General features: G+C 36.1%; 1 protein-coding gene across 1 annotated transcript; it reads left to right on the plus strand.

Moving 5' to 3' along the window:
• Nucleotides 1-1,266: 1,266 nt before the first annotated feature.
• On the plus strand, nucleotides 1,267-9,335 carry LOC135212673 (THO complex subunit 7 homolog; the record flags this gene model as incomplete). The annotated part of the gene is given in 4 exon segments (XM_064246327.1): nucleotides 1,267-1,368; nucleotides 4,562-4,678; nucleotides 6,192-6,387; nucleotides 8,386-9,335. Coding segments are annotated over 4 exon segments (625 nt in total), but the record flags the coding sequence as incomplete, so codon positions are not given.
• Between the last annotated feature and the right edge of the window lie 3,165 nt (nucleotides 9,336-12,500).

Genomic DNA, 12,500 nt, shown 5'->3' on the forward strand with positions numbered 1-12,500 from the left:
AATACTTGTTACAATGTCAATGGTATTTTTAAGTTGTCAAATGTTTAACATTTTTCTTTTGATCTTAATTTTTATTTTTGCCTGTACCCTTTTGGATATTAGATAAGTCATAATCAGCCACTCAGCTTTGTAAGAGCTGGTGTATGCACTGCAGTCCTTGTGATCAGCTTGTGCATCCTATGCTATCCCAGTGCTATATTTATGTATATATGTACTTAGTTAAAATGTCCACCGAGTTCAGAATGTATTTGTGGTAGTGATGTAATTTAGTATTTTTTATATTTTCTATCCATGATTTGTTCACTGGTGTCAGTAAAATCATTCTTATTTTTTGTTTTTTTTTCTTTTACAATGCATATTATATTTTTAAAAAGGTTACTTGTAATATCTTTGTCTTTTTGTTTTCTTGTACCTTGCATATTATATTTTGCTTACTTGGGGAGTAAGCTTACAAAACAAACTACTTTGTTGGTTGTTCTTGTTGGGGGATAGGAAAGGCTAAAAAGGGTCTGTAAAAAGGTGGTTCACATTGAGTAAAAGGTACAAGAATTTTACAATATGATATTTATGATTCATTTATTATAATGAAAATGTAAAAAATAATGTTCCTGTTAAACAGTATAGAAAATTTTTGTTATTTACTTCTAATGATGACATAAATTTTTTTATCTAAGTTGGTAAAACAGTGGGCTAATTTCCTGTAGATCTTAGCACATTTTAATTTATTTGTACTGAATTTAGAAGATACGTATATTTTGTGTTTCAGCTTATAACTGAAAATGTGAACAAGTTTTATGTCCATTTTGTTTGAACCTTGTTAGTATGAGTAGTAATAATTGTGAGTATTAATTACGAAAACCACTTCACATTAAGTTGGGAATATAGTGTTTGCAACTTAGGGAAAAATCTTGCACACATCCAAATAAGCTAGAGGTCGCATCACGCCTTTTTGAAAGTTGCACATTTTGTGCTGTTGACATCAACTTGAATCTTTAACATATTTTTGGATTTTTTTCTTTCCTAGATAGGGACCCCCAAGGGTTTTAACCCAGTATGTTTCCACCTCTTCTGCATGGTTAATACAAGTCTATTGGGGACTGCCATTAAAACATAAACAAAAGACTGTAATTATCACAAAGATAATGACCCCAAGAAATACATTAGTCCTAGATAACGACCCCTGAAAACACTTGGGGGTCACCATCTAAGGAGGATTCTCATTTCTTTCTTCATCATCTTTCCGACAGAGGATATCATCAGGAGAGTTCTCATGATAGACGGAGATGGCACAGGTGATGTTCGCCAGCTTATGATGTTCATGAAGGCATTTATTAAGTGGTGTGGAAGTGATGATACATCTCAAGAAAGGTGAGTTTAACGTATATGAATTATCAGTATTTTTAGCATTCGGTGTATAGAAAGTAATTTACAACTGTAATGAATGTACTAAGACCATGTTTGTTAAAAATGGTTGCTGCTTCAGTACTATTAATCTTGTAAAGAGTCTTCTCTTTTTTCTTATGACAGCTTTCTCTTTGTTTGCTTAGACTTAGCAAGCACGCCAAAGGACATGGTAAAATCCATTGTCGAGTCATTTTTGGTGTTTTATTGTTTATACAATGCGCTCCTCTCTCTCTCTCTCTCTCTCTCTCTCTCTCTCTCTCTCTCTCTCTCTCTCTCTCTCTCTCTCTCGCTCTCTCTCTCTCTCTCTCTCTCTCTCTCCTCTCATCTCTCGTCCAGACCTACAGGACATTTTCCAGCAATGACTGTTGAGGGACTGAAATTCCATTGGACCAGTGGCGAGAGTCCTCCTTTCATTATAAACCTGGTGTTGCGGGCTCTCAAGTGCAACTGGGGAACCCCATGGGTGGGCAGGTATAAATTTTCATTGGTTCCTGGGAAAGTGACTCATACGGCGAGTGCTCTCGAGCCTAGATGACCCCCTCAGGCGGGTGATATCACTGAGAGTCTCCTGATTGGCTTCCACCAGTGTGACTTAGGAAGAGGAGAACAAGAATATTCCACCCCCAGAGGATATAAAACTTCTACAAAGCCTTCATGTACCAGCAGTATAAGGACGACAAAACAGCCATTAAGAAAGTAATAGAGGATCACGTCTGCCCTACGGAGGAAGGGAAGAGAGTGTCCTCATTATTTATTACAAGAATCTGCATATTAAGGACCACCTGATGAGGAACAACCCCACCCCGGTTGTAGGAGACCCCTAAAACAAAACCAATGTTGTCTATCAATAAGTATGCCCTGAACCCAAGGATGCCTTGGGATTTACATTGGTATGACGATGCACATGTTGAAGAGGATCTCCTGCCACCCAGGTGGGCACCATTAGACAGCACGCCCTTGCAGTATACCAACAGATTATCATAAGACAACATCATCAAAAATATAAAAATCATCAGAAGAGAACCCCAACCCACGACGTCTGTGCCTCCTAGAAGCACTTTTTATCCTTGAACAAAAAAACCTCCGCTGAACAGTACACAAGAAGCTTTCCTGATACCCATTTGTGTGAGGAGGACCACACCCCTCCCACCCAACAAGAATTCCAGCATGCAAGAGATACCAGATGAGATGACCAACAACCAGATTGTAACACATATAACAATGAAAATAATACCATGGTGATGTCACTCAGGTAAACACCAATCAGGAAGCTCCCAGTGATATCACCAAGCTGAGGAGGTCTGTGAGGCTTGAGAGCGCTTGCTGTATGAGTCGCCTTCCCAGGAACCAATGAAAATTCTACCTGCCCAGGGGTTCCCCAGCCACACTTGAGAGCCTGCAACACCAGGTTAAAAGAAGGACTCGCCACTGGAATTCAGTCCCTCAGCAGCCATCGCTGGAAAATGTCCTGTAGGTCTAGATGAGTCGTCGCGTTGGAGAGAGAGAGAGAGATATTGTATTATAAGCAATAATGAACACCAAAAATGACTCGGCAACTGGCTTTTACCATGCCATTGGCGCGTTGCTCGCCAGTCTAATCAACAGAGAGAAAGCAGTCATAAAAAGAATAGAGAAGACTCTATACAAGATTAATAGTGCTCAAGCAGCAACTATTTTTAACAAAACATGTTTACAAGAAGGTTCTTACTTCTGAAATGTAATACGTACCAGAAATTTTCTTCATTCACTCCTAGAAAAGCCAGATTATAAATTTAAAGGTTCTTGTATGGGATGTTGGTAAGAAGAAAATGAAACATTGCATGTTTAAGTAGGCAGTACAAAATGGAGAGGTGACTCAGTAAAACAAAAAACCTAACAGCTGTAGTACTCTCTGCAAATGGTCAGTGGTCACATTGAATCTGCCTCTGGAATTCTTCTAACTTCATTGACAAATAATTTGGAATAATAAGATTTCTTGTAAGGAGCCAAGAAAATAGATCCTTATTAAAGGCCCGTGTAATTGTTCTTTGTGTTGAATTTCATTATTAGTGAAGCAGTTTACTGTGACCACTAGATCAAAGTTCTAGGATCTTGTTGGCACACCCAAGGGATTTATTGTTGAGTGATAGGTAAAAACTGCAGCAAGATATAGTGAAGAAGTTGGACCAAGCAGGAACACTAAGCAATAACCCTCTTATTTGGTTGGTAATATATTGTAATTGCTAGGTCAGTAATTGTTCCGTGGCTGGAAACTGAATTCAGATTTTAACTGAAGGAAAATAATGGTAACTGTACATATAAACAATCACATGTATGCTTTTCCAGTTTCTGGACAATTTTCACTTGCTATATTCAGTCTAACTCTTGCAGTTTGTAATCTAACACATTTGTATTTTCACTCATGCTCAAATTTTTCAAACACTACAAGCACTACCCCTTCAGTAGCTCTACACATTTTAGCTCCCAATACATTGTGTTTACTACACTGCCATTTTATTTTTCCTGCACTAAGTACTAAAATGTCCAGCTTTCCGATATGAAAAAAATATCCTATGTTACATTTTGTCGTTTTTGGACCATATCCATGATTAACCAAAGTCCAAGCTGAATGGCTTCATTGGCCTCAGTGCCTGGGCTTTTGCCCTAAAACTCATACATCCATCCATCCAAGACTTTTTCCCCCCAGTGTTACTTAGTCACAATTTTTTTTTTTTTTTTTTTTTTTTTTTTTTTTTTTTTTTATACTCAATACTGTACTCCCTAATATATACTATTGTCATATCACCAGATATTTAATATACAAAACTATATCTACTGTATTATATGTATCATTATATTTTTTAAAACTTAGTTTAGTTTGATAACTAATAGTTTGATAACTGAGATTTTATCCTTATGTATGAAAAAACCATACCAGAGTTAGGTTTGAAACAGCATCTGCTGGCCACTATTTACTCATAATTGGGTTTTATATTAAATAAAGCTCAGTTGGAAATGTGTTGTATGTATTGGAAATTTTCCTACGTAATCATTATCATCATCATCATTATTATTATTTTTTAGTTTAATGCTGTCTTTAACCAAAAACTCATCCCATCATTAGCAGCAGTGTTAATTTTCTATTTGAAGAGTTTTAATACAGTTTTTTCTCCTGCAGTCAAAACCAGTATGATCGACTTTTAACACAGTTGGCTGGCATTGAGCACTCATCCCTCAAGTGGAAGGGGATCATTGATATGAATGAGCTAGAAATTAAGCATTATGATGGCCTCAGGTAAATATTTTTAAGTTGTCTATTTGGGATAATTATGTGTGGTAATAAATGTCAGTATAAAACAAGTATAATCAGGCCACGGAAGATAGTTCTACCTATCTTTCGATGGTCTTGGTATAATGCTGTATAAGCCGTGGCCCATGAAACTCAGCCGGCCATGGTGGCCTGTGTTGTTGTGGTGCCAGAAGCACAGTAATGGCTAACTTTAACCTTGAATAAAATAAAAGCTACTGAGGCTAGAGAGCTGCAATTTAATATGTTTGATGATTGGAGGGGGGATTATCACCAATCTGCAGCCCTGTAGCCTCAGTAGACAGACAGACAGAGCCATCTCAATAGTTTTCTTTTAGAACTAAAAAGTAATAGTGGTTCTGTAGATGTGTCTGAAAGAAGTAGCATCTTATATAATCAGATTTTGGTTTTTTTGTTTTTTTAGTTAACCTTGTTGTATTGAAGTTTTAGTCTAGAGTGGCAGGAATATAGTAGCTGTGCAATTCTGCTCATATTCTTAGTGGGAAGAGTATTAGAAAGGTAGAAAGGTGATGAAAGATGAACAGTAACTGGAAATATATAAAAAAAAAACTACTTTGCTAGTATTTCTCAATACTATCCAGCTAAAGTACTCTGCCTTTGATATTTTGAAAAAGGTCCCTTTTCATAGATTAGACTAGCCTAGTCTAATTTACTGAAAATGGAATGCACATAACCAACTTTGCTGTGTTTGGAAGTTTTTGTCTCATGATGTTTATTGTTCATTATTACAGCTTTTAATTGTTTTTGCTATTGATTTTGAAGTGCGTATATGACATGTTAAACCATATAATCTTTCATATGTTAAATGCATATACGTACTGTATATACTGTACAGCATCTCCTCAACTTAAGAGATTTCTGTGCTAGTTGTCTACAATATTGTAATGATTTGTTGCTAGGGTTCATTGTAGTTAATATATGCTTAATTGAATGACTGAAATTGAATGTCAGTGGAGAAGTTTAGACTAGGAATTAGTAGGTGGAATTGCTGTAAATTATCATGAAAATACTTCAGTGCAAGCTATTTTGTTTGGTCTTTGTTACCTTCTAGACCCCAAGTATTTGATTACTTAAGGTGCTACGTATTAACTATAAATATAGTAGTTTGAATTTTAGCTTCATTGTGTTGATGCAGTTCTGTCAATTATGATAAAATTTATATTTCCTGGTGTGTTGTTCATCATTACTGTTATGATGGGAAACATAGCCTAGCCTAACTGTAGACCATGAAAAATCTTGTCTCTCAAATATGGGTTATTTGATAAAATAGATCGGGGGACAACTTCTCATGAAGTCAATAATGGTACGTTGAAATTTTCACATTTTAGTATGTTCTTTATTCATACCACAATACCCAGCATTTATGAACTAAGATTTTTTTTTTATCTTTCATAGCCTATAGATATTATTGTAAAGTGTATGATTTAAGATCATGTTTGTAGTTGAATATTGAAGGTCTACATTATGTCTTCATTTGCAGAGAAGAAACTAGCAAGAATGTGAAGAAAGCTTGCGTAGCAATAGAAGATGCAAAGCAAGAGTTAGAAGAAGCTAGACAAGTCCGTAGAAACCGCCTGGAGTATGATGCTCTTGCAAAATTGATCAAAGAGCATCCACCACGTTCAGATACAGCAGATAAACTCACCCTCTTGAATCAACAGCTGCAGTCATTAAAGGTTGATTTTCAGATAATATTTGGTTTATTGTAATTCTCGGTGTATAAGTATTTTTGTATTTCCATTTGTTGAGTATTTGCATAGATGTAAACCATTTCCATATAGATGCTAATTAAATCTGTGGTAACCTATATTCAGCCTGAAGCTTCAGTCACTAGATGGTGATTCTCAGTTGGTTTTCAGTTTATTATTTCTTCATTAGTATATTCTTCCTGCCCCCACTCGGAGAATGTATGGAGAATAGTGTTGTGGTAATTAAATCTCTTTTACCCATAGAGGTTAATCTTGGCATAAACTGCCCCGCCCCCCCCCCCCTCCCCCCCCCCCTTTTGTTTTGTCCCCTGCCCCACCCCAGATTTTCAGGCACTAATTCACAGACACCAATTCACTGATTTTTCTATGGAACATATATACACGTTAATCACAGAAAATTTGCCTTTTCATAGTGTTTTTCACTGAGAAATATTCACTAATGTATTTTCATATTTTCATAACTAGGTAAATGCACTTTTGATAAAAAAAAATTTCTATCAAAATAGCAGTTCTAAGTATTTTAAGAGGGGTTTTAAGTATTTGTAGATTTTAGTTATTCGCAGGGATGGGGGTGTGGTACACATCCCCTGTAAAGGGGGGAGGGTTTACTGTATTACCAGAAGGATGTGTCTTTAGAAGGTAGCCCTTATAACAAGCTATGTGCAAGGTTTCCTTCCAGACATGACTTGAGGCATCTGTTTGTATTGGACTTTTTCTTGTACTTTCTCTTCTGTTCAAGGTTAGAACTTACTCAATCTTTTGATCGGTGTCTCTGCCACTTCTGAAATTCTGACTTAAATCAACAAAGTGAGTAAATTTATCAAATGATTGATGCAGTCTAGAGTTAGAACCTCTGATTTCCAGGGTTCATAATATCCCATTTCTCCCATAGTGTGTGCCCTGGACCAGGAAGGATTGTCTAGACAGCATCAGTGGACAGGCATTATCCTTTGTTCATTTGTATGCTCAGATCATATTGGTAGTTTGAGAAATGATCAGCAGATCATGTAGTGTGCAGGTCATGTTGTCATATTACATTCTCCCTTTGTGGAAATTATTCCTCCCCTGTTTTTTTGTCCAGGTTGTCTTTTAAATTCGCTACCTAAAACAATTGTGGAGAATTATCTTTAACTTGATCATGATCACTACCATGCCTGATGGTGATCACCCAGTGGAACTGGTTTCCAGTTTCACCTAAATCTTCTGTAGTTTAATTTTTGTTTAAGAGTTTCTCAAATAGTGGCAGATCAGTTATCATCCTGGGTGTACAGTCCACCCTATAGTCGCTATACAGTATGGAATTAGTTTTAAGTAGTGCATACAAAATATTTCATGGCTTCAATTGGCATTCAGGATACATGCTTTTAGGTGCTAGCTAGCCCATCCAAATTCATAAAGTTTTCTTTATTTTTTTTGGAGAGAACAAAAGCATAGAGTTGTAGTTCGTTGGTATTAACTTCTTCACTTCCAGTCGCATGTCTTCACATAGTTCACTACCTGAAATTGTGGCAGCGTGGTTACACTGAAAGTATTTGACTACAGAAGCAATTGGCTCATCCTTGCATACAGATATGTTAAGAATCTTTATGAAGTGGTCTGGTTAAACTACCTGATATTATTGTTGTCTCAGGGATCCCAAGTATGTCAAGTTGTCTTACGATATATTACTTATTTTCATGTCATTTCATTTTAAATTGTGGAAATGTTTACAAAATTGTTCTGTGATGGCTGGTTAATCTGTGATAATGAAATTCTCTATTTGTGATTTTCTTACTAACTGTATGACCAATTATCAGCAAACTGAAATTTAGAAATTGCCGTACAATATGTCTCTGACCATGCCGTAAAGGTTCTATCTAATAATTAGGTTCTTTTCCATTAGTGGTGAAAATACTCACACTAGTGCATAGATGCGGTATTCTCAAATCAAGACATCATCTAAAGTTTTTTTTTTTCTCTTTACAGGCCAAGAGGGACTCTTTGGAGGAGAAACTTAGTCTTCGTCGTAAACAGCTTCATGTTTTGGTTACCAGCTTGTACCAGCTCAAGCAAACACTTCATGATGATTCCACTCCAGTGCATGATGCAGATGCAGGAAAGCGCCCTCTGGTAGACTTAGCAGATAGCCCAGTTGTGGTTGATCTTACTAGCACTCAGGAAATGGATACTACATAATGGTTTTCATAGTTTTCAGTTCTGGCATTTGTAAAACTTGCATTGTATGTTTATGTACTAAGTTTAGAGATTTCAGGAAATAATTTTTTTTTTTATTCCTTTGCTACTTTTACTTTTAATCCTGAGCTGTTATAATACGTACTGCTAACTTGATATGTACAAGTTCCTTTGGTTCATTGTCAAATTTTCCATACCCAAGATGATATTACAGAATATGCACTATTTAGGAAAATTATATTACTGAACCTAATTATATCTGAGCTCTGGTTGGACTTCATCATATTTTGGTACTTAATGAAACTGGAAATAATATCATTAGATCTATTCAGAGTGCTACCAGCATGAGAATTAAGAAATAGTAAAGGGTTACAAGAGGCAGAGACAATAAGAAAATTCAGTAACAATTCGTTCTGTATTGCTTAAATTTGGTCAAAAATCAAGGATTAAAGTAAGCAATATTACTGTATTACAGGTATTGTGCTTATCAATTAATATTACACAGTACATGAGCTTGTTTAGCCTAGCAAGAAAAACCAGAGCTTTTGATGCTATATTTTATAATTTGACAAACAAATTGAACTTTCTGATCTTTTGTGTCTCCAGATTAACAAAGTACCATGTTTCTTTTTCTTGTTCCTTGTAAATGCTATCATAATGTTATAATTTGTGAATTATTTTATTCTACGTATTCCAAACACTGATTTATTTTGGTAAGGATAGAAATAAAAGCTTTGTATAGACAGGACTTTATTTTTATAAGTGTTACTTAACATGTCTTTTTTTACAGGGTCAAACATCAAAAAAGAAATTAAAAAGTAAACATTTATTTCAAAAATAAAGACTAAAAACATATCAAATTAATCAAGAAATAATTTAAAATGTGTGCAAATTCCAAGCAATTTCTCCTAATGTTTTTTGTGTTGGACTGTAATAAAGCATTTTCCACTGGAAGTCTTGCATTGATAGCAATATATATTTTCTTTATTGTTACTGCATCTCCTCGATCTAAATTACACTTTCTTTTTTGCTAATGTCTTCCTCTTTCAAATAAGCAGTTAGTTTCCACAAATTTGGGTACATGTTAGTCATGGAGCTCTGTGCTGCATTGTGGAAGCCTTCTGTGCGGTTATTAGTTCTGATCATACCATTTTGGGTTCATTCGAAGGCATTCCACAATTCAGTAGGGAAAGTTGGCTGCATTCTTTGTCTTCGTTCACCTCAACCCCATTCTCCTCTAATAAAGTGAGTTTCAAAATATGATACAAATTCTTGGGGCAAATCATCATTGTCAGTCAGTTCAAGAAAACCATCAGTAACATCACACGCTGGCAGAAATGCTAATGCAGTTGAGCATTTGATTTTGTTGTTGAATTCTGTGTCTGTAAGATAGCGTGACATAAAACCTATATCCACAATGTGGCTATAGATACTTATCCATATGAAGTAAACTACCTGTTATATTTGTTGGAAATTATCACAGAAAGCATTGATAATTGCTTTCTCAAAATCAACCATTAAGGTTTTGGGCTCTAATGATGGGTGTAAGCCATTCAAGGTGATAAAAAGTCTGTTGTAGGTTACTTGTGATTTATTAGGTAGCAAAACAAAAAGACACGTGGTAACGCTAATATATCTTATGATAATGTGTAATGTGAATAACATAAACACATATCTGGGCTACATTTAAAAGTGCAATCACCAAGCCCAATCTATTATTAGCAAGGTTCCTATAACCAGCTTGAGTGCCAAACACTAAAATTCTATCAGGATCATCATCAACCACTATCATACAATAAAACAGCTCTCATCTATATTCTTCAGGTATTGTATACCCACTTCTTCCGGTTGGGATTGGAGGAGCTTGGCTTTTCTTGCCTCCAACCTCTAATACTGCGAGACAAATGCAATGAAGTCAGTAGCAAAGACAATGCATTATCATCTAAACAAGATGAAATTTCTGCAGTTAACGACCGTGCAGAAGTTTGTGAATTAGTGGCTAGTGATTTCAATTTTGTTTTTGCTTCATACATTTTTGGTTTTGATGGATGAGACAGATGACAATGTTTTACATATAGATAAATTATCATTTTCCAGCATGGCACTCACTAGCTTTACATTCTTTATTTTCACATTTCCAGTATATGTTTTTCACCGTATTTTCTATCTATTCTGTAAACAAAGTTAAGTCGTGAACGTTCAAATTAGGTATTCAAATTGGGTATTTTAATTATATAACAGGGTACTTCGTCAATCAAATGTAATGGTAGTAGGTTCCAGATATACTTGATAACAAGGTACTTCGCTTATTAAAATGTTTAAATTAAAGTAACATTAGTGTGAGCCAGATGTACTTGCTAAAAAAGAAAAAAGAACAAAAAATGCGGCAAAATTGTCTTACGGTAAAATCCAATACGGTAAAATTTCCTACTGTGAAAACTTCCTGAGGCGAGTTTTCTATGGCAAAAATGTTTACGGCGAATGTTCCTAGAACCCATTCATACAAAAACCAGTGATCTGGTTTCCTGAGCAGTAGAAATACAAGTGAATTTTCCAGTTTTTATGTGTCACTATACTCATGTGGAAATGTAGACGTCTATCTTGATAAAGAAAAAATATGACACTCTCCATCTGTCATTGGTAAAACTTGAATGCTGCAATATAGCCTCAAGGAGTTAGTGATGTTCGGGGCTCCTCGTATGGTGCGCTATAGTTGTAACTAAAGGATGTTTCCTAACTGCACCCCTCTTTAACCATTACTACCTTCATTCCCAGTTTTCTTCAGTCTTCCTGTCCATCCTCTTAAAATATTACTTCTTGGTGTAACTGTGGTATTTTCCCCCAATTCCACTCTTAAATCCTTGTATATACTCTATATTCATTATTATTGAATCTCTTCATCTTGCCTTCCAACTACTCCAGTTCCTTAGGCACTGAATTGGCCTCCGTGCTTGGTTTGACACTTAATTTCCTAAATCCTTCAAGAATTGATGAATGTCCCTCATAAGACAACAGGACTGGACAGTAACAAAAGTATGGAGTAGCAAATTCTTGGCTAAGATTTTACTGATAATTCCCCATGAAAGCTGAAGTGAAGATAAAACCACCAATGACCAACTCGAGCATGCACAACTGCCCAACAGGATTTACATTTCACTGGTCCAAACAGTGACTTTCCCCTAAAAGTTTTGAAAGGTGTAACAGGCAGGAAAACCTCGCAGATGCACTATGAATCATTGTTAGGTGTGGAAAGTAAGATGGAAGGAAGAGAGTATGAAAGGAGGTACGTAAAACCAACAAAAGGTGTTGTAGCTGGGGGGCGAAGGGACGCTGCAAAGAACCTTAAGTAATGCCTACAGTGCACTGACGGCATTATACCCCTACGGGATTTTAAGGTTCCTTACTCGGCTGAATGTTGAAGACCTTTTAGCACCAAGAGGTTGGTGCTAAAAGGGTCTTCAACATTCAGCCGAGTAAGGAACCTTAAATCCTGTAGGGGGTTTAATGCCGTCAGTGCACTGTAGGCATTACTTAAGGTTCTTGTAGCGTCCCTTCGCCCCCAGCTGCAACGCCTTTTTGTTTGTTTTACGTACCTCCTTTCATATTCTCTTTTCTTCCATCTTACTTCTTCCACACACCTAACAAAATTGATTCATAGTGGGCATCTGCGAGGTTTTCCTCCTGTTTACACCTTTCAAAACTTTTACTTTGTCATTTTGGTTTCAGCACTGAATAACCTCATAGGTCACAGTGCCTGGCCTTTGCCCTAAATTATTCTATATTCAATCAATTCAATCACTCACTTCAACCAACCTTAAGATCGTCAATTAAATTTTCCTGCTACTTTGAAGCCTTGTAAGAGGGTTAGTGCTGTTGTTGTACAGTGCACTGTAGGAATTACATAAGGT

The sequence above is a fragment of the Macrobrachium nipponense genome, chromosome 41, assembly GCF_015104395.2.
Source record: "Macrobrachium nipponense isolate FS-2020 chromosome 41, ASM1510439v2, whole genome shotgun sequence".
NCBI classification, from domain to species: domain Eukaryota; kingdom Metazoa; phylum Arthropoda; class Malacostraca; order Decapoda; family Palaemonidae; genus Macrobrachium; species Macrobrachium nipponense.